Source organism: Rhinatrema bivittatum, chromosome 5 (assembly GCF_901001135.1).
Source record: "Rhinatrema bivittatum chromosome 5, aRhiBiv1.1, whole genome shotgun sequence".
NCBI classification, from domain to species: Eukaryota; Metazoa; Chordata; class Amphibia; order Gymnophiona; family Rhinatrematidae; genus Rhinatrema; species Rhinatrema bivittatum.
Window position 1 is genome coordinate 343,757,419 of NC_042619.1, and position 23,204 is coordinate 343,780,622.

General features: G+C 41.3%; 1 protein-coding gene across 5 annotated transcripts in view; it reads right to left on the bottom strand.

Moving 5' to 3' along the window:
- Positions 1 to 3,941: 3,941 nt before the first annotated feature.
- The window catches only part of DOCK9 (dedicator of cytokinesis 9), a 491,864-nt gene continuing 472,601 nt past the window's right edge, over positions 3,942 to 23,204 (bottom strand). For all 5 annotated transcript variants that reach the window (XM_029604490.1, XM_029604488.1, XM_029604486.1 and 2 more), the window contains 3 exons: positions 22,651 to 22,751; positions 10,436 to 10,574; positions 3,942 to 5,219 (listed from right to left, as the gene is read on the bottom strand). In XM_029604490.1, the coding sequence (XP_029460350.1) occupies positions 5,097 to 5,219; positions 10,436 to 10,574; positions 22,651 to 22,751 (363 nt within the window). In that variant the 3' untranslated portion in view covers positions 3,942 to 5,096. The remainder of the gene's footprint in view (positions 5,220 to 10,435; positions 10,575 to 22,650; positions 22,752 to 23,204) is intronic.

The following is a 23,204-nucleotide window of genomic DNA, read 5'->3' on the forward strand; positions in this document are numbered from 1 at the left end:
GTGTTTCTGCTGCACTGTTCATGGGCCTCACGGGTTACTCCTGCTTCAGGCTGAAAAAGCTGCAGCTCGTTCCGTTCCCATGGCTCCTGCTGCTTCCACTCTATAAAGATTTCAGCCTGATGATGAGATCACGGGCCACAGACTGGGGAACCTCGGTATCAAATGCTGCTGTTACATCTAAAAGAAACAACAATCCGGTTCTATAAGTGAAATATCTATCAGAGCCATGTCCCGGTCTAAAATCAGACAGAAGCGTGCCCAGGAAATCAGATTCATCAAGAAATTCTTGTAGTTGTAAGGCCACTGCTAACCAACGGGGAATATTTGAGACTAGTCTGTAATTTTCCAAATGAATTTTTCTTAACAGTGGCTTAACTACTGTTTCTGTCACTGCAGAATGCATAATCCCATCAGATCTTGTATCGCTGATTTAATCAGCCAGAATGGACATGGAGTGGATCTAGTTTTTTTTTTTTTTAAATATCATTTATTTTTGGACTTGTATTGAATCCAGTGGGAATGCCCAAAGCAGTTTTCAAATAGAATAAAATACAATATGTGTAACATAAATACAACTCATAACACACAACATATTAAATTCAATTCATTTTGACCGCTCTCTTGTGTATTTGTAGCACTCCGCCAGAATGATCCAAGCAGCAGAAACACATTTTCAAAACTCCAAATTCTCACTTAATGACTAATCATGGTAACCAACTTCATGAAAGGAATCTAAATTTGCATTATTCAGTATTTACATTGGGAATGACGCCAACTGAGGATAGGATTTACCAATTTAAATTATGGTGTGATGACATCTTAGCAAAGAAATACTTAGCAAACATATCACAATCAGTATTTGGAACACTGTGGATGGAAGTTTATGCAATATACCATTGACTAACCCAAAAAGTTCTTTAGGGCAGTTTAATGATGTAAAGTATAAATTATCAGGCATCTGAATGTTGAATTCTCCATTACCCTGTACCACTAAAGCATCTGTATCATTGAAATACATTTGTAGCATATATTTGAAAAAATTGAGAAAGAATAGTCAGTGAAAAGTACTGTATGTAAAATAAGCATTTTGCATGACAGTGAAGACTGGCCTCCAGGATGAGGACATTCAGGATGAAAAATGCATATCCTTTTTCTGCTACAGAAGTGGTTTCAGAAGCTCATGCATTAAGTTTTCTATTTTTGAGGCAGAGCGCCATCTGATTCTCATGTTAAGTGACACTCCTGTACCTATGCAGCAAGAGTACTGGTTTTGGAAACTTAAAAGGTGTCTCATGGCTGTACTATAGTCTCCAGGAATTTATGAAATTACTCAACAATTTTCAAAGCCTTGGGCTATTTTGCCTAAATATTGCCCTCTGGCCGGCTAAAAGTATGCACAATCTTACATAGTGTACATACTTTTTAGCCGGTCTGAGAAGAGGCATTCCCGATGGTCGAGGGAAGAGAATATTCGTATATAACATTTTCAGAAGTACACATGCTATGTTCACACTAAAAAGCAGGTGCAAACTATGCAGGTGCTATTAGCACACACATTATACACAAATTTTGAAAGAGAAACATTATTCAAAGAAAAATAAACCATACATGTGTTAAAAGCACCCGCACAGTTTGTAATTACACAGGCTATTTGAAAAGCTACCAATAAAATAAATTCACCATGCTGTATTCCTTTTGAAAATTTCCTACACGTTTTCTCCAGGATCGCCCGCAGTAGTGTCCTTAAGGTCAGTCTAATAATCCTTGGAAACTCCAGGTCAATCTTACGGGTGGATACAGTAAGGCCGCGTTAGAAAGAGTGCGGCAGTGCCGGGCGCACCCTTGTTTGCCCCACGCACTGTTCTGATCACACACCGCTCGATACTCTATTTAAATTGCTTGCAAATGCAAGCTGCGTCTGCAAAGCTTTAGGCGAAGCGTTAGGCCCGCGCAACCCATTTTACTGTATAGGCGCTTAATACAGCGCCTATACAGTATCCTGGGTGCGCTGGTGCCTGTCATTTCAAATGACAGGCACCAGGAAGTGGATCCCAACTTTAACCCAGGAAAACCTAAAAACCGAAAATCCCCTCCTCCCGAAGCGGCTCGACATGTGCCAACTTACCTTTTGTTGCTTTTCAGCCCCTTCCCTTCTCTGCCACCCTCCGGAGGGGGCAGCCGGCGGCGAAAGCGGCTCGCAGCGGTCCCCCCCGCGCAGGTCCCGGTTCTCCTGGCTCGGCAACAGCAGTACAACAGCTAGGGCTCCATCCGGCTTGCAGCGTTCCTCCCCCCCCCTCCCCCGCGCAGGTCCCGGTTCTCCTGGCTCGGCGTGAAGTGCCCTCTCCGGCACGAGCGAAGCCTTCTTTCATTGGCCGGAGCGCCCGTCGATTTGGGCGCTCCGGCCAATGAAAGCAAAGACAGGCACGCGTGATTCACGCTGTGACGTCACGCGCGCCCCTCTATGTGCTTTCATTGGCCGGAGCGCCCAAATCGACGGGCGCTCCGGCCAATGAAAGAAGGCTTCGCTCGTGCCGGAGAGGGCACTTCACGCCGAGCCAGGAGAACCGGGACCTGCGCGGGGGGAGGGGACCGCTGCGAGCCGCTTTCGCTGCCGGCTGCCCCCTCCGGAGGGCGGCAGAGAAGGGAAGGGGCTGAAAAGCAACAAAAGGTAAGAAAACAACAGAAAGTAATGTCGAGTCGCTTCAGGAGGAGGGGAGGAGGGGATTTTAGGTTTTTAGAGATTTCCTTTTGGGGGAAAGTTTGCCGTCTACCCTTACCCTTGCCTCTAATGCAGGGGTAAGGGTAGGCGGTAAGTTAGCAGGTTAAACATGGGGCAAAATGGCAGGGTAAAAAAGCGATAGTCGGGGCGCGCGTTACTGTATGGGAGGGAATAGCTAATTCGCTCGTTTACATCTGATATACATGCCGCGGGCGGAAGGGGTTACCCGGGGATTTAGAGAGGCGGTAAGGATGGGTTAAAGGGGATTGTGTATCGCAGGAAGGGCTAACGCGGCCGGAAAGTGAGTAGAAAGCGGGTGAGGAGCGGGGTAACCGCGGCCCCACTTTACTGTATCGAGCTTTTAGAGAGTTGGAAGCCCTACCACAGGTAACTAAAAAAAGCTTTACATTTTTTTTCTAAGCCATTGGTTTCTAGGATATGTTATCAGTAAATGAGCTGCATGTTTATGATGACTCAAAAATGAAGAGACTAGATCATTCTGGGGTTGGAACAGCTCCCCTATGAGGAAAGGCTGAAGAGGTTAGGGCTGTTCAGCTTGGAGAAGAGACGGCTGAGAGGGGATATGATAGAGGTCTTTAAGATCATGAGAGGTCTTGAATGAGTAAATGTGACTCGGTTATTTTCACTTTTGAATAATAGAAGGACTAGGGGGCACTCCATGAAGTTAACAAGTAGCACATTTAAGACTAATCGGAGAAAATTCTTTTTCACTCAACGCACAATAAAGCTCTGGAATTTGTTGCCAGAGGATGTGGTTAGTGCAGTTAGTGTAGCTGGGTTCAAAAAAGGTTTGGATAAGTTCTTGGAGGAGAAGTCCATTAACGGCTATTAATCAAGTTTACTTAGGAATAGCCACTACTATTAATTGCATCAGTAGCAAGGGATCTTCTTGGTGTTTGGCTAATTGCCAGGTTCTTGTGGCCTGGATTGGCCACTGTTGGAAACAGGATGCTGGGCTTGATGGACCCTTGGCCTGACCCAGCATGGCAATTTCTTATGTTAAGAAACCCCAAAAAGCATGTGATTAAGTTATAGACATCCTGAACAAGCAAGCAGCTCAACATCTGGAGAGGATGTTTCAACAAATTCCATTGTGTAATATCTATAATTTTCAACAAGACTATGGTGTGTTTGAAAGATTTCAGCTTTCCAGACTAGGATTTGACAAATTTCAGGAAGAATCTGACACAATACACTGCAATGAAATTAACAATTTCTTTAATACAGATGTAATACAGAATGTTTAATTACAGCAGGACAGTGTTTCCAGTTAAATAAAATTAAAAACTCTTATTTCCCCCTCCCAAATATAAAATTACTAAATTAATGTTTTAAAAGAACAATAACATGGTGAAAGTTTTAAATTACACCACAATTAACCACAGTCATTAAGATCACTAACATAACTCTCTTGCTTTGGCAAAAAAATAAGAATGAATTGTTTTGAAACAGTGTATAAACCTAACATAGCAAAGACTGTATACATCTTTGTATTGCACTCACTTATATACAGGAATAAACTGTTATAAGTCCAACGTACAGCAGTCACCAGGAATAAGCACACGTTTGTCACAATTAAAATTTGAAGCGGAAGCCTGAAGGCTGGTATGGATATTAAAAACAAGTATAGAAATGTAAACGCAGTTATGTACAGAATGTATGTGCCACCAATAAATATGTACATTTCAGTTTGCTACTTTTTAAAAGTTTGGTTATAACTGTGTTTCTTTAGTACAGACCGTTAAACATCTGTAAGCTCACATATATTTAAAATGCCAGCAGAGAAATACAAAACAGAGTACTAGACCTCTTATCACAGGTACAATACAAACAATTCAATCAGCTCTTCGACTTTGCATTGGGCTGAATGTGCCTCAGCAGAACAGAGCACCCTGAACACCTCAAAGCCCTGCACGCCAGTCACAGACACAGGGTTAATCCTGCTCTCATGTCAGTGCCCCATGCTGCCGCATACATTCCCATGTCAGTTTCCTATTTGTAGTGTGCCACTCACTTTCCATACTATTTTACAAAGGACATTCATAGTTAGCATAAAAATATCTTATGTGCATCTTTGCCAAGACAAAGGAAACTTTCAATATTGCCACCGAATTTACCCAAAAAAAAAAAAAAAAAGGTTTGTGTGCATCTTCATGTTAATTCTATAAAATCTAGCATACAACACCCCGTTGGTTTGTTTGCCTTTCATATCCTGCTAGGTTTCCAAGTCTATGGTGTCCTTAATTTGCGCAGTTTGCACAAGCCCAGTAATTAGCATTGGAAATTCTCCTGAGATCAAAAAATGATAAAGCCAAAAAGACATGTAACAGGAAGGGCTGTCCCCTCTGGAGAGCAGTCACGCCACTGAAGAGGAGCTGGGGATGCCATGGACGGTTGTGCTTGTCGGAGTTCCACTTATGGCGTTGAAAATGTGAAGAGAATTAGGCATAACACTGATTTTCTCTTCACCAAAGGCAATCTTAAAATAAAAACAGGAATACATTTTTAGCCAAAAACATGACTCCACGAACGCAAGAGAAACAATGCAATAGTGAAAGAATTAATACGTAAAGAAAAATATAAACCATTTACAAACACACACAATATTCTTTATGAAAACATTAACATTATCTTCTTGGTTGCACAAAACTTACATTTCAGTTTAAAACGTATAACAAATCAATTATTACCATCCCATCTGATTTTGTTTGCATATGGAGGGAAAGAGAAATACGTTAGGGCTTTGTCACATTAACACAGATTCTTCAGTTTCGTTTCTAAATAAATTTAGGTTATACACACATTAATGTATTATAGCGGATGGCCACATAATTTGTGGACTTCTAGGATAACAGCCGATAGTTGTCCCTAAACGCTATACTTTCTTTCAACAACAAATATCAATGATACAAATATAATGCAAGAAAGAAATACCATAATATAAACACAGTATAATAAAAATGTAAAAAGCAGCAACTTAATCCAGTATACAGAACAAACAAATTATTTACCCAGGAAAGTTCTGCACGAATAGCTAGGCCTTTAACTTTTTTCGATTGAAGCACTGAATGGATATCTAGAGGAAGGGCATGCCTCATACTAGGGGAAAAATACTCAGAAATTGAACAAGTAGACTTATGCTTGCTCACAAATTGTGGGATCTGTAGCAATCCTGCTGCAAGGACCTTAGAGATCGCACAGGCACAACGAACCAGGAGATCAACAATGGATCTGGGGCCAGATCAGTGGGGCTGATAGGGTCCCCAGGACTCCACTAACAGAAGAAAAGGAGAAAGCCAGGATGAGTGGGTGGAGCAGAAAATAGAGGGTGAGTAGAAAAAGGGTAGACAGGGCAGAGGGGTTAAGTGGAAAGGGTAAGGAAGCGAGGAGAGGGGTGGAAAATAGAAGGGGGGAGAGCAGGAGTGAGTGGAAGGGGAAAAGGGAAAAGAAATGGGGCAGAAAGAGGTATGAATGGGTAGATGGGGCAGAGTGAGGACACGAGCAGATGAAGGATAGGATAGGATTGCACCTGTGTGGAGGAAGGTGAGAGAGGACTGCACCAGGGTAGGAAATGGAGAAGACTGAGAAAGCTCCATGGGATTAGGTGAACAGCGTGCACTTCCCAGGCAAGAAATGCACTCACTGTACTTCTGCCACACCATTATTTGGGAAAGGTGCTGCAGTGCAGGTATACATAGTGAGTACATTTAATCCCAGATAAGTACATGATGGAGGTAAAGAACGCCTTTGGAAATTCTAGATATTTCATGGAGTACACTTTTTAATCATGTTTTTTCTTTTTTTATTGTTAAAAATATCAGTGGCATGGCCATGGCCTTCCCATTTTAGGCTCAGGCCCACCCAACCAGGGCTGTCTGACTCAAGAGCTGCAAGGCCATTGTGGGATCTGATCCCTGTGATGGGGAAGAGGCGGGTCAGAGCAGCAAGGCTGTTGCGGGGTCCCATCTTTGCAACAGCGGACGTAGGAGTTTGGCTATGCCTAATGAAAAGGCCCTGTGTGTGTGTGAATGAGACTGGAAGACTGAAGATGTGTGTGTGTGTGTGTGGGGGGGGGGGTGAGAATGGAAGCCTGAAGGTGTGTGTGGGTGGGTGTGTGGGGGGGGGGTAAGAATGGAAGCCTGAAGATGTGTGCGTGTGTGTGTGTGGGGGGTAAGAATGGAAGCCTGAAGGTGTGTGTGTGTGGGGGTGTGTGTGTGTGAGAATGGAAGCCTGAAGGTGTGTGTGTGGGGGGTGTGTGAGAATGGAAGCCTGAAGGTGTGTGTGTGTGGGGGGTAAGAATGGAAGCCTGAAGGTGTGTGTGTGTGTGGGGTAAGAATGGAAGCCTGAAGATGTGTGTGTGTGTGTGTGTGTGTGTGTGGGGGGGGGGGTGAGAACGGAAGCCTGAAGGTGTGTGTAGGTGGGGTGAGAACGGAAGCCTGAAGGTGTTTGGGTGGGGGGTTACAATGGAAGCCTGAAGGTGTGTGGGGGGGGGGGGGTGAGAATGAGAGCCTGAAGGTGTGTGGGTGGGGGGTTACAATGGAAGCCTGAAGGTGTGTGTGGGGGAGTGAGAATGAGAGCCTGAAGGTGTGTGGGTGGGGGGTTACAATGGAAGCCTGAAGGTGTGTGGGTGGGGGGTTACAATGGAAGCCTGAAGGTGTGTGTGGGGGAGTGAGAATGAGAGCCTGAAGGTGTGTGGGTGGGGGGTTACAATGGAAGCCTGAAAGTATGTGGGTGGGGGGTTACAATGGAAGCCTGAAGGTGCATGTAGGTGGGGTGAGAACGGAAGCCTGAAGGTGTGTGGGTGGGGGGTTACAATGGAAGCCTGAAGGTGTGTGTGGGGGGGGGGGTGAGAATGAGAGCCTGGAGGGGGTGTGTGTGTGGGTGAGAATGAGAGCCTGGAGGTGTGTGTGGGTGAGAATGAGAGCCTAGAGGTGTGTGTGTGTGTGGGTGAGAATGAGAGCCTGGATGTGTGTGTGTGTGTGGGTGAGAATGAGAGCCTGGATGTGTGTGTGTGTGTGTGTGTGTGTGAGAATGAGAGCCTGGATGTGTGCGTGGGTGAGAATGGGAGCCTGGAGATGTATGTGTGTGGGTATATGGAGGGATGAGAATGGGAGCCTGGGTGTGTGTGTGTATGTGAGTGAGACTGTGAGCCTGAGTGTGCGTTTGTGTGAAAGGGAGCCTGGATGTGCATCTGTGTGTGTAGAAGAATGGGAACCTTGGTGTGCATCTGTGTTTGTGAGAATGGAGCTGGGGTTTGAGAGTCAGAGCTTATGTTTGTGGTAGAGCATGTGCGAGTGAGAGTGTGTGTGTGTGTGTGTGTGTGTGTAGAAAATGTGAGCTTGGGAGGAGAGCATATGAGAGAGCGTGTGTTTGAGAGGGAGTCTGTGACTGAAAGCATGAGTGTGTGTGTGTGAGCGAGTCTGTGACTGAAAGCATGAGTGTGTGTGTGAGCGAGTCTGTGACTGAAAGAATGAGTGAGTGAGAGAGAGAGAGAGAGAAAGAGAGAGAGAGAGAGGGGGGGGGTGGAAGGGAAGAAGACAGTAGGAGAATGAGAATAGACCCTAAAAAAGGAATTAGGAAATGACAGACAAGGGAAAAGTGGGAAAAAGACTAGGACAACTAATTAGAAGAATACAAAGATTAGACAACAAAGGTAAATTATTTTGAGATTTAACAATTGGAATACGCCATCTTTGGGAATGTGCATTTCTTATATTTTTGTACTTTGCTCTTTCTTCAGTATTCCACTGTTCAGAGACTTTAGTTTCCCAGGCTTCCTATTTTAGTTTTGTCTGCGTGTTAAGGGTCGGTCTCAGTTTTGCCTGTGTGTGTGTGTGTGTGTGTGTGTGTGTGACTGACGTGCAGTATATTTCTGCTAGTGTGTAGTTTCTCTGTAGTAGTAGTCCAGCTTGTTCTCTCACTCCAGTAGGTGATGTATTAATGTTCTAGGGCCTGGTGCACTATTTGCATTGCTGATTTTCCATAAAGTTGATCTTATTCGAGTCCTGAGAGTCAGTGCTGTGACCGTATGGTACAGAAAGGTTCTAGATGCCTCTTTTTTTTGCAAGAGTTTGTGTTACTTCACAAAGGGGTAGATTTTAAAAGAAGCGCGATCAGCCTACTTTTGCTTGCGCATCAGACTCAAGCAAAAGTACGCTGGATTTTAGTGGATACGCGCGGAGCCGCGCGTATCCACTAAAATCCTGGATCGGCGCGCGCAAGGCTATCGATTTTGTATAGCCTGCGCGCGCCGAGCCGCGCTGCCTCCCCCCGTTCCCTCCAAGGCCGCTCCGAAATCGGAGCGGCCTCGGAGGGAACTTTCCTTTGCCCTCCCCTCACCTTACCCTCCCTTCCCCTACCTAACCCACCCACCCGGCCCTGTCTACACCCCCCCCTTACCTTTGTCGGGGGATTTACGCCTCCCGGAGGGAGACGTAAATCCCCGCGCGCCAGCGGGCCTGCTGCGCACCGGGCCGCGACCTGGGGGCGGGTACGGAGGGCGCGGCCACGCCCCCGTACCCGCCCCCAAAACGCTGCCGACACGCCCCCGAACGCCGCGACGACCGGGCCCGCCCCCCGACACGCCCCCCTCCGAGAACCCCGGGACTTACGCGAGTCCCGGGGCTCTGCGCGCGCCGGGAGGCCTATGTAAAATAGGCTTCCCGGCGCGCAGGGCCCTGCTCGCGTAAATCCGCCCGGTTTTGGGCGGATTTACGCGAGCAGGGCTCTGAAAATCCGCCCCAAAATGTTTAGCAATGGAGGGATATTTTTTGCTGAGGTGGCACCAGAATTTGAATATTTTTCTTCATGTTGGTTGTAATGTGAATTGTCCTAGCTCTGCTCTGCACCTATTCTGATGATGCTATTTTATTGTAGTTATGATGATTTTTGGCTTTCTGCAAAGAGGATACATGAAAGAATACATTGATTTTTGTTTTGTTACATGATTGATTGGATCTGTTTTTTATATGATATACTTGTGCATTTATAAACTGTAATAAATATAAATTAATTCAGATTAATAAGGCATTTTTAATGCTGGTAAGTGCTTGAAATAATTGAGGTAAAATGTTTTAAAGTTTCATACATGATGCACAATGGCTGTTGCAAATTACTTAGAAAGCCATTGCAGGGTGCAGTATATGGCATTATCAGTAAGAAAACAATTAGTAGGTCTCAGACCTGCATACCTACAGCCCACCCATGTTAACCTTGTACCCACCCAAAAAAATCTGTTCTGGCTACGCCACTGGTTAATATTCCTAGATGAGGAGTAACTTTTTTCCTATCCATGTTAAATTATTGCTTATTTTCACATAATGCTGCAAACAAAATATTTCATATTTCATAAAACAAAATATATCAGCATGTAGAATAGGGAAGCAGAGAACTGAAAAATAATATATTCCCAGATATCAACAAGGGCAAGAACAATGGTAATTATGTTTGCCATTTTTTAATAAATGTGCTTCTGCTGCAAAGAAAGACATTTCCCCTAATTTGTAATCACCATTTTCTATACTATACTAAAATTACCGGTGCATTGCCAGTCTACATGCAGTTTATCATCACATGCAATGGGCGGATGCATGAAAGTTTTGCTCAGGTGGAAAAGGCTGAGTCAGACTTGGAACATTTTCATGGGAGTGAAACTTTAATACATTTGGGTGTACAGGGAATCGTGCTGGTACATACTTGTTCATGCATTATGTCTGAAAGCTCTTTAATCATTTCTCTGTAGTTCGCCTTCATTTCTTCTTGATATTCTAGCTGATCTTCTTTAATAAGCCTCTCATTGACTCCCAAAGCTTGACCACAAGCTTCTACAAATTGTCTGAAATAGCAGAACAAATCTTATGAATATAAACAATATCTATCTAAACATAGAAATACACTCATACGCACAGAATATAAAATATACCTTCACTTTGTAAAAGCACAGCTCTTCTGGTTATGAAAATTGCACAAATCAACATAAACTGAAGTACTGAACTCTAAAACAAGTAATAATTCACACAGCAGACCAGATGATATCCTCCTTTCTCTTTTTAAAAAAGGTTTTATAAAGCAAATACATTCAGCCACTTTCTTCATATAACAGAAAACTGGAAATGTGGTTACCCTCAATTCTTATTCTGTTAATAGCCACACCAGTTTACATTGTGAGTTGTCAGCCCTACCTCAGTTTGAGATCTTTTCTAGTTTAGGACATACAAATCTAAAAACTCAAGAGGGAAAATACTAGCCATAATACATACCCTATTTCCCACCAGAAATACTGCAGATACTGGTGAGAAAGGCCTTTATAAGGATCGGAAGATTGGGATAGACTGGTGTGGGAGTTAACACAAGAAGAGCTAACAGTAAGACAGAAATCCCAATTCTGCTATACTGACTCCCCAGTATACACAATGAGGTTTACAAAGCAGCACTTGGAAAAATCTCATTCCAAACTTTTGCCTGCTGCAGAAGACAGTTTACAGATTATGCAAGGTTTCTTGAACGTGTGACTGCTTTATAAATGCATGTGTTTTCAGGATATGAAGTAACAACTTGTTGAGTGGGCTTCAGAGATGGCGCTTTGTTGGATTTTTTTGCATGCTTCCCTGATCTTGAGCCGAATTCATCTGGAAATGGAAGCAGTGGTTGCTGGGAAACTGCATAGGGCAAAGAGCTGGTTGGTTAATTCTGTGCTGATAGAATTTTAGGGCACTTTTGATAAAGTATGAATTTCTCTGATTTTGATGATTCAAACCAAAGGTTAATATAATTTCTTGATAAATATTAAAATAAGAGTTGGGGGAGCTTGGGAAGGAGATAGAGAGGGTCTGAGCTTCAGGCCAGATACTTTACCAGCTGAGAAAGCCCTGTTATTTTTTACATCTTGCAGGTGAGAACACCACTCGCGCTGGTCAGTGACGTCAAAGGGGGCGTGGTCTCAATGCTTAACTGCGACGCTGCTGCGGCGCACCTAAGCTGTGCGCGCCGAAGGGGCGCGCGGCTTTGTCCGGCTTAGTCTGGTGTCTGACCGAAAATCTTACTCAATCTTCCTCACTTTCTATCGATTGATGGGAAGGAAAAGAAAAGTAAAGATGTATACCTCCTTCCCACTACAACAACATCGAACAGGCCCAATGGACCATCATGTCATACGACAGATGGAAACGCCAAGAGAGGACAGTATGGGAGGAAGCTTCTTAGCATCCCTGAGTCCCGGCGAAGGACCTTCGTCTCCACCACAGCCAAGCAGTTTCCCATCAACTGACAAGGCTACAGAACCGGTAGGAGTAATCCAAAAAGACTTGGGTTTGGTTAAACCAACAGAAGTCTCTAGGATTGACAATGTTATGGTTCAGTTAAATGAAATACCTAGTATGCCGCCGGCTCTTTTGGAATGTAATACTAAGTCAGGGAGTGACCCTGAGAATATCACACTATTAGATTTATGGCAAATGATTTCAAAACTTGATAAAAATATATCAATGATGAATAGCTCCTTATCATCTGTAATAAATGGTAATTGTGGTACCCTAGTAGAACATGCAAAAAAGATTGATGATTGTGAGAAAGTAATATATGGATTAAATAATAAGATTCATTTGGTTGAAGAATCTGAGAAATTGTTCATGCGAGATAGCATAATTATACATAATGAAATTGAATATGCTGAAAATCTGTTGAGATCAAGAAACTTGAGGATAATTAATTTTCCCTTAACTAGATTGATGTCTCCCCTGGAAATGTTTAAAAAATGTTTGAGAGAGATATGTTATGAAGAGGAAGATATTCCTAAATTATCAAAGATATATTATTATTCAAAGAAGGCAGAGAGAAGTGGGGATTTGAAAAATGATAATAATGTTAATGTACAAGATGAGCATATGTTGGGTATTACAACTTTCCTAGAAAAATCGATAGATTTAATAGAAAATAGAGCAACATTATTTGTCTCATTCATTGCAGAACAAGATAAGGAAATACTATTCAGGAAATTTTTTAGAAATAGAGATGTTCCTTTCTGCGGACATAAAGTCCAAATTTTCCCTGATGTTGCTCGAGCCACACAGTCAAGAAGGAAATATTTTTTATCCTTAAAATCTCAGGTGTTGGCACTGGGAACAAATTTCCCTGTTTATGCTTTATTTCATATCAAGGGAAAAAGTTTGGATTTAATGATCCATTGCATTTAGAAACATTTCTACAGGCTAAAAATCAAGTAGATAATCTGGAGACGAATGTCCAAAAAAATTAAAGCTCTGTCTTCTTTCAATTGCTTAAATTGCTTATAATATATGTATAAATGGAAATTTATATATATTTACTTCATTAAATCCCCTGAATTATGGATATGTTAAGCAATGTAGATTATTAAGATTGGAAATGATTTCTATTATGTTTTTAAGTTAGTTTTCTTTACTACATTGTAACATTTCTTAGTATAAAAAAAAATATTAAAATAAGAGTTGATCTTTGGGCTAAAGGAAGGGACTGTGCATGACATCACTTCATTCTGGTAGAACTGTGTGAAAAGAGAGAGGATAAAGCTTTAATTTCACTTATTCTTCCAGCTGAAAAATCACCATAAAAATATTTTAAAAGTAAGAAGAAACTCTTCAAGACTAAAAGTTAAAAAATACGCTCCATTAAATCATTCAACACAATGTTCAAATCCCCAAAGAAAAAAAATATTGAACTTAACCAATGTTGACGAAATAAAAAAACAATTCTGGGTAATTATTAATGGATTTGCTTCTGATATCATCTCTAATCGAGGAGATTGCTGCTAGAGCAGTGGTTCCCAAAACTGGGACACCACCGAGACAGTTGTGTTTCAGGATATCTGTAATGATTATGCAGGAGATAAATCTGCATTCAATGAAGGCAGTGCATGCAAATACATGTCATGTATATTAATTGCTGATATCCTGAAAACCTGACAGGTTGAGAGTAATTTTGAAAGGCAAATCAGTGGGCAGAACAGTTCTTTATCCACAGAAATAGCCTGTAACAAAACTGCCCGCCCGACATGCAAGTGAACTGTGTGTTTACAAGTAAGTTTACATGGACTGAGCAGAGGCATGCCCAGGGATGGAGCATGCATGCATGCAAATTTTCCTGAAATGTTCCGCACATATAACTGCGTGTGGGTAAATGGTGTGGAATCGTTTTCAGAGCAGAATTGTGCACATATTTGATGCCTAATTTAGGAAGGCTGTTCTAAAATGAACACCTTATGCATTAGAACTATGGCCTATATGAGGCCCTTGAAGAAAAACTGATTTGAGAGAAGCTTTGGAAGGCATGATATTCATTTCATATCCGGATGTAACTTTTTCCCAAATACTGTAATATACCTTGTCAAGTGATTCCTTTCTTAATGCCAAGAGGCCCAAAACGACCCTTTATAGTGGTCTTTTTCTCGGCTTTCATATCATATTCAGAAGTGAAGGACTGATCTTTGTCATAGTCCTAGTATTTATTAATGATGAACAAGTTCTCGCCTGTACAGGGTAAATCTGCAAGACAATTGTGTACATCTTCCTGAAGGCCACTCGCTCACAACCACGCAAAGCCTTCAGACTCCTATGGAAGCAGACAAAATCTTGGCTGCGATATCAAAATCAGGTCATTCTCATTTTCTTCCACTGCTCGATATTAGTCCTCCTGTCCTGAGTGATAATTCTGTTAAATGGTTTAGCTTTTGAACACATTCATGCGAATACTACACCATGTACAACTGCTGAGCAGCAATCCAGATGCTCACCTTTTTCACCAAATATGTAATGGGATCCTTCCTAGAAGGTGTATCACACATTGATCACGAGTGCACTTAGCACGTTTCAATGCCGACTCCACCACCATGGAGCGGTGCAACACAAATCACTGAAAACCCTTTGGGTTAGGTCCAACTTCCAGAGGCCATCAGAAGGCATAATGTTGGCGTCTGCCACACACTCATATGCGGGTCCTTGCGGAGTTTGTGAACAGAAACGGTCCACTGGATGTGTGAAGAAACTGAAGCAGTCCGAAGACGTGTTCCCTGGTCATTTTTCTATCCGACATTGACTGACAGTATCTTTGGCAGCTTATCCAAAAACTAACAGATCTTTCAGGCAAGAGGTTTATTTATTTTTGTATTTATTTTCTGATTTTTAGCTCTTCAAAGCACATTACATTTGCGTATTGTAGGTATTCTATACTCGGAGGGCTTTCAATCTAAGTTTGTACCTGAGGCAAAGAAAGGTAAAGGGATTTGCCCAAGGTTACAAGGCACAGTTACAAGGCACCCTGGTTTCCCTGGTTTGTGGCCCACTGCTCTAACCACTAGGCTACTCCTCCACAATATTGGCAATTTATTTTTGCTATACCACTTTTCAACATGTCAGCAAACCGGTTTATGATAAATTAAAAATATATTAAACAAATACAAAATGATACTAAGCAATTGCTCAAAGACTGGAGTGGAGGAGTAGCCCAGTGGTTAGAGCAGTGGACTACAAAAGCCAGGGACTAATGCGCTGAAACACACTACTCCAACACGACAGACAGCACCTTGGCCTGCTGCACTGAGTGTGCTGACTGCATCTTAGAATGTGAGCTCTGCACTACTTTTACCATATGTCAACATAGTGAGGGCAAAAGTAGCGCCGGCGCCATTTTGCCCTCACTATGTCGACATAGTGAGGGCAAAAGTAGCACCGGTGCCATTTTGAATATTGGCAATACGGCCCGCGTGCAGGAGGTCGCTCCCGGACCCCCGCTGGACTTTTGGCAAGTCTTGTGGGGGTCAGGAAGCCCCCCCAAGCTGGCCAAAAGTCCCTGGGGGTCCAGTGGGGGTCCGGGAGCGATCTCCTGCACTCGTGACGTCGCGTGACAGGAACCAAAATGGCACGGCGCTACCTTTGCCCTGTCATATGGTAAGGGCAAAGGGCCACCAGCGCCATTTCTATTAATGCAGCCGTGGCCCGAGAGCGGAAGATCGCGCCGGGACCCCCCCCACTGGACCCCAGGTAATTTAAAACATTTTGGGGGGCTTCGGGAGGGTGGGGGCTTTGTTTTAAAGGGTCAGGTGGATTTTAGGGTTGTTTTGGTGTGCTGGTTTTCCCACCCTCCCCCGATTTACGATTTTTTGACGATAAATCGGGGGAATTGCTATTGTATCCCGGCTCTAACGATTTTTGACGATTTAAAATATATCTGACAATTGTTTTAAATCGTCAAAAAACTATTCACATCCCTACTGTGTACAATTCTGGTCGTCACATCTCAAAAAAGATATAGTTGCGATGGAGAAGGTACAGAGAAGGGCGACCAAAATGATAAAGGCGATGGAATAGCTCCCCTATGAGTAAAGACTAAAGAGGTTAGGACTTTTCAGCTTGGAGAAGAGACGGCTGAGGGGGGATATGATAGAGGTGTTTAAAATCATGAGAGGTCTAGAACGGGTTAATGTGAATCAGTTATTTACTCTTTCGGATAATAGAAGAACTAGGGGGGCACTCCTTGAAGTTAGCATGTGGCACATTTAAAACTAATCGGAGAACGTTCTTTTTCACTCAACGCACAATTAAACTCTGGAATTTGGTGCCAGGAGATGTGGTTAGTGCAGCTGGGTTTAAAAAAGGATTGGATAAGTTCTTGGAGGAGAAGTCCATTACCTGCTATTAATTAAGTTGACTTAGAAAATAGCCACTGCTATTACTAGCAACAGTAGCATGAGATAGACTTAGTTTTTTGGGTACTTGCCAGGTTCTTATGCCTAGATTGGCCACTGTTGGAAACAGGATGCTGGGCTTGATGGACCTTTGGTCTGACCCAGTATGGCATGTTCTTGTGTTCTTATATTCTTAACTTAGATGGAGGGGATGAAATTTCTGTTTAGGTTATCTGGCCCAGCCACACAGGAGGAATATTTTATTTATTTAAACAGTTTTATATACCGTTGAATGGAAGGATCCGTCTCAACGGTTCACAAAGAATAAAACATAATATAAAGCGAGAAAAACCAGTTGGAAAGATGAAACAAAGAATACATATTATCATATAAAATCTAAAACTATGACTAAAAAGTATAAAGCTCATCATTAAAATAAAATGCTACCCTTAAAAAATTAATACAGTAAGCAATAAGAGAAAAGTATCCAAAGACTCAGAATCTGTCGTTTGCCCAGGGATTCTATTATATTCTCTCTTCATCTGCATACGCTTGCTGGAATAACCAAGTTTTTAAATTCTTCCGAAATTCTTTTTCATCACGTTGCACTCTCAGATCCGATGGTAATTTGTTTCAGAGTTTTGGACCGGTAATTGATATGGTTCGTTCCCTAACTTCACATAGGTGGGCAGATTTAATATTTGGAATTGTAAGGAAACCTTTATGGGATGATCTTAATTCGCGTTGCGGGGTATGTAATCTTATTGCTGCCTTAAACCAGTCCGTTGTATCTCCATAAAGAATTTTGTGTATAATACAAAGCACCTTAAAGATTATTCTCTGCTCAATCGGTAACCAATGCAATTTTTTCAGAACTGGTGTTATATGTTCTCTCCTTTTAGTACCACACAAAATACGTGCTGCCGTATTTTGTAGAATCTGTAAGGGTCTAAGTTGAACTTTTGGTAGACCTAAAAACATTGCATTGCAATAATCCAGACCTGTGAAAATCATTGACTGTAATACTGCCCTAAAATTCTCTTGTGATAACAATGGTTTGAGTCGTTTCAACATCATTAATTTTCCGTAACCTTCTTCAATTATCTTTCAAATATGTTTTTGGCAGTTAAACTGCGTGTTAATCTGGAAACCTAAATTCCTTATTACATTTTCAAATTTGACATCCTTCATTTCAGTACTCAGACATTTTTTGTTCATCATAAAACCTTTTCCTATCTAAAATACCGTTTTATCAAGATTTAAAACTAATTTCAATTGTGTCAATAGTTGTCTGATAATCTTTAAATACATTTTAATTAATTTCATGGTCGCATCCACATAGTTCTCAATCGGAAATAAAATCTGGATGTCATCGGCATAAACAAAATATATCAGATTGAGACCAGCTAATAAATGGCAGAGGCAGCAAATACACATTAAACAGTGTTGCCGATAACGCCGATCCCTGTGGGACACCTGTTGTCAATTGGAATCTCTTGGAAATATTCTCATTTATTTTAACTGCAAAAGTTCTATTTCTTAAAAAAAGAACTAAACCATTTTAATGTTATATCCGTTAAACCGATTTCTTCAAGTCTGGTTAATAGAATCTTATGGTCTACCATGTCGAATGCCGCAGATAGATCTAATAAAACAAGAATATATCTTTTCCCACATTCAAATCCTCTCAAAACCGTGTCATTTAGAGATAGTAAAAGTGATTCGGTACTGTGGCTTTTTCGAAAGCCATGCTGCTCTGGGTAAAGAATATTAAGTTCTAAATGTTCAATTAGTTGTTTATTAACTACCTTTTCTATTAGTTTAGCAGTAAAGGGCAGGATTGAGATTGGTCTGCAATTTTTAAAATTAGATATATCAAGATTACTTTGTTTAAGTATTGGTCTCACTATGGCTTCCTTCATGGACACTCTACCTGGGCAACAACAAGCTAGGTGGAGAGAATGTAGCCCAAATCTCTTCTTGGAGTGAGTTTCCTCACTCCGACGGCCAGCAAATCTTCACTAGAGACCACTGTTCTTTCCGTACGTCTCATGTGGAATGCGAAAGTGGCCCCCAACCCCCGACGCTCATACCTAATCCCCACCTCGAGTTACTAGGTGGCCCTCCCATAGGGATACAAATACTTGTCTATGGCATAGGCATTATAGGAAGTCTCTCTCTCTCTCGCGGATACTGAAACGGGCTGCTGGGAATATCGTGGACCGCGATACTCCTGGCTGGACACTTTCGCGAAAACATCGTGCACCGCGATAAAACAACCAATGAATCATCGCGGTGCACGATGTTTTCGCGATTTGCGACTCCAGTTCCGCGAATGGCGAAAACATCGCGTGCGGCGATGTTTCCCCACTGCACGAAAAATGCCTTATTTGCATAGGACACACCCCCTCATGCGTTACTGCTGCGATATTGGAAAATGAGGCCCTTAGTGATTGATTGTTAACACAAGGGCTATTTCGTTCACACATTGCTTCAGTGTTATTGTATTAATTACATCAATGGGGTGATTAGCTGGATTTAGTTCTCTCACCAAGACATCAATTTCATCTATTGATGTCTCAATGAAATTTGTCCACGGAAGTATCTCTTTCTTTGGCATGACAATTTCCTGATTATTACGATTGTCTAATGTCAGTAAAAGGTTTTCTACTTTATTTTTAAAAAAGGAAGCTAACTCATTACAATTTATCTCAGCTAGATTATTATCTTTTTCTGATGGCATACTTGTCAAACCTTTTACAATATTATAAAGGGCTTCCTGGTTATTTGAACGTTTTTGAATTTTCTTGTCATAATATTCTCTTTTCCTAATATTTGTTGCTTTTTTATAATATGCTAAATATACCCGATAATTTGTTAATGTAGTTTGAGTCTTCTCTTTTTGCCATTTTCTCTTTTTTTTCAGCTCTTTTTTAATTTGTCTTAAATCGCCATTATACCATGGATTTTGTTTTTTTGATTCATGCACTAATTTCGTTTTTAAAGGATTTATCTTTTCAGTAATTTCATTCGACATTTTGTACCATTCACATATAGAGTCTTGTGCTGATTCAAGCTTTAGCCTAGGTAAGTATTCTACTGTTTCTTCCTGCAACCTTTCTATATTAAATTGAGGTCTACATTGAAATTCTTTTTGGCATTCACCATGCAGTGGGATGTAAATGAACTATTCACATGTATCAGATAATGGTCTGACCCAAGGGACTGGGTTGATTGTGAAATTTACTGCATTAATAAATTTTGAATTCAGAAAAATCAGATCTTGTACATTTCCTTTTTTATGTCTAGCGCTCGTTAAAATACGCTCCATGCCTATTGCTTTAAGTGCCTCAATCAAAGTGCTACAAGCTGGGGAGAGTGGACAGTCATTCATATGTAAATTAAAATCTCCTAGTAAAATTACTAGTTTATTCAAATTCAACACTAGCAATAAATATTCAATTATAGGGGATATATTGAAATCTAATAAGCCAGGGGGACAATACACAATGCCTATCTGTAAATTAGTGGATTCAAAAATTGCTATTTCCGGTGGATCAACATTTAATTTTTTTAATTCTAAGTCCTTTTTACTTATGAGCATTATCCCTCCTCCTTTTCCTTGTAATCTTGGTATCGAGTCAATCTTATATTTTTGTGGTAAGCTTGTACAATAAATCTCATCATTTCATACTCAGAGAAGGGCCTGGGATTGGGGAGGGCAGGGTAGTTACTTGGGGAGACTTTCCTCACTCCAAATGACGTCAAATCTTCACCGAGGTGTACTGTGCTGTTCCTACGTCTCACTCTGCATGTAAAACTGGCCCCTAAACCCTAAACCATCACCAACACCTCACCTCCTATAGAGATATAAATAGTTAACTACTATGAGGGCCTTATAGTCTCTCTCTTTCTGAGAAATAGCCTTGCTAGGCACTTTGTGAGCTGCGAAATAGAAGCGCTATGTTACCACGCAGTGCGGTAATTCTAAAAATTACCCTAAACCCATCCCTTTCTCTTACCGTGGGCATTATACATGTGATATTACAGCATTTTGATGAATATAGGGGTAAGTTAGCTGCTACAGCTTTTGTACATAAAGTGAGACTATCATATGTACAGTCAGCTATAAATTTCACTCATAGTACTTATTATAATATATTGTTACAGTATTTTTGATGGCACCTGTGTAAGAGTTAGAATTCCAGACACTTTATGCATCATAGTTTTTGTGCCTTATTGTGAACCGTTGTGATGGCACTCGCTTAACGACGGTATAGAAAAGATTTTAAATAAATAAATAAACACAGATCCAATTGGTAATAAGGACTGAGAACCAGAAGAAAATGATCCAATTTCTTGCTCCAGATTTTTAATCTATTTAACCATTGCTCTGGCTGCATAGGCAGATAAAGCAGACTGACTAGATAAACTATTAATTTAATGTATTCTATTTAAAGTATGGGTCCTTTTTGCAATCCATGGAATCTTTTGAACTAGAGTTTTCCACAGGGATTGTGGCAAGTATAAACAGAGTGGCAATTACATAGGAACAACTTTTCAATTCTAATAAATTTAGAAAAAGCTTATGGAATGTATGGTCTGGATTTTTTCATTTATTTTTTTATTTTAAAGTCCAAAACTGGAGAATGACAAGAGAGAAATCTGCCTGCTTCATGTTATGTGCCCAGTAAGGGATTTGCAATAAAGGCATCTTCTTAATATCAGATTAACTTTAGAGCTAATGCTAGGTTCCTGAAAACTTCTATTTGTCTCATCAAAAAAGTCTATCAGATTTAGAATGGTCTATGGAACCATGTGGAGCGCGTGCCTGCTGAGTGCAGAGCACTATAGGGTCCTCTGAAGACAGTCCATACCCTTGGGGGTCGAATATCCTGTGTGTAAATAGATTGTATTGGGACTATCACAATATCTCCAGCTACAGAATTTGCTTGGTCAGAGGCACACTTTTTGAAGATTGTGTTCTTCGCACAGCAGACAGAATCAATCCGTTTCAGATGGGTACGTTCTTGCCTGGAGGCATTTTTGCGTTTCTCGGATAGGGCTATTCAAACATGTCTAGGTAGGAAAGAATGTTTTGATGAGCAAAAAAGTAAATGGCTCTCATTAACACAGCTATCCTGGGTGAGCACTCAAGCTTTCTGTGTAGTAGCTCTATTTGTTGAATCAGCACCCATAGCCTCAAAGCACCGGAAGTCTCTTAAAACCTCTGCTGCTGGCAAGTTTACTTTGTATTTTAATTCTGTGGGGAAGAGTATAGTACACACATCCAACAAACAAAATCTGAGGTGGTAACCCAAAGGTGGTGTCAGCTGGAAGCTCAGATTTCAGACAGAGTGCAGCAGGGATGAGATACTGGTCAGCCACCACAGTTATACACAACCCACAGTATACACAACCCACAGTATACACAACCCACAGTATAGACTGGGCTGACCGTGTGAGTGAAATAGTTTTCTTGGAAAGGAACTGAAAGCTCCACATGCAATAATGCACAGAATCTTTGGGCAGTCTATTCCCTTCCTAAGGGTCAATATATTCCATTGTGAAACACCTCGGCAGCGATGATATTAATGTAAATAATGGGAATACAGTTCTATGATTTTGTATCTATCCATCTATCTATAGGCGGAAGAAAGAGAGGTTGAAATCTGAGCCATTATAGAGCGCATTTAAATCTCAGGATTGCATAACATTCTACAACTGAATATACGAGTTATTGTTCTTATGCAGTTCAGAATTAAGATAAATAAATTAAGAGGAATTTCAGAGAAATGTTTAAACAAAAATTTTACAGTGACACCGAACTGAAGAGAGCGCATCATTAGTTCCAGCTACATAAACACTGCTTGTACAGGGGCAATTCTGATCGCTCTCATGTCTACACATACACACCTCTCTCTCTATACACACACACACACACACACACACACTGTATATGCATATATATATATATGATATTTTTTCCTCTTGGAACAGGGGTGACAAAACGTTTGGGATAGCTTTGTTCCATTTTCTAAATGATTACTGTTATGAAGACGAGGTGATGGTCACAGAACATTACTTCAGTAACTGACATGTAACAGTACTCAAAAAATAAAAAAGCAAAGGATGTTACTGTAGAGTTTCATTAGCATTAAGAAAAAATATTTAAAAAATAACAGAACCATAAAGCTCATAAGAATGACATCTGTGCCTCCAATACTTTCCCACCCCAGCATTTGGATTCATTCACCTGAAAACTTCCTTCAGCTGCTTCACTTTGTTGTCTGGAAATTTTTTTGTGTTGGTATCGTCCAAGAAGGCTCTTGCGTATGCCAAAGGACCAGCATTAACCTAAAGAAAAAACAAAACAAACCTGATCATCGTAAGGAAGATTTGTATCCTAATTTAGCTGAAGATCTTGCTGGTTGAGCTTGGTCAACTTTCTAGTCACTTTTTCCTCTCTTTTCTTAGAGCTTCTGTAGCTTCCATTGTTCTGCTTCTCTCCTTAGACCAGGAATGGCGCACTACAGTCCCCAAGGGCCACAACCAGCTCTGATTTTCAGGATACCCATAATGAACATGCATGACACCGTGCATGCAAATCTCTTCTCTCATGCATGTTCATTATGGGTATCCTGAAAATCAGAGCTGGTTGTGGCTCCCCTGCCCTAGACAATCACATCCCTATGCAAACCTCCTTTCCCTGTTGATATTCACATTTCATAACAGGCGACAACCAGTGCATCCAAGAATGTGGTGAAAGAATGAAATGTTCACGTTTCATATTTTTGTACTTTTTTTTTA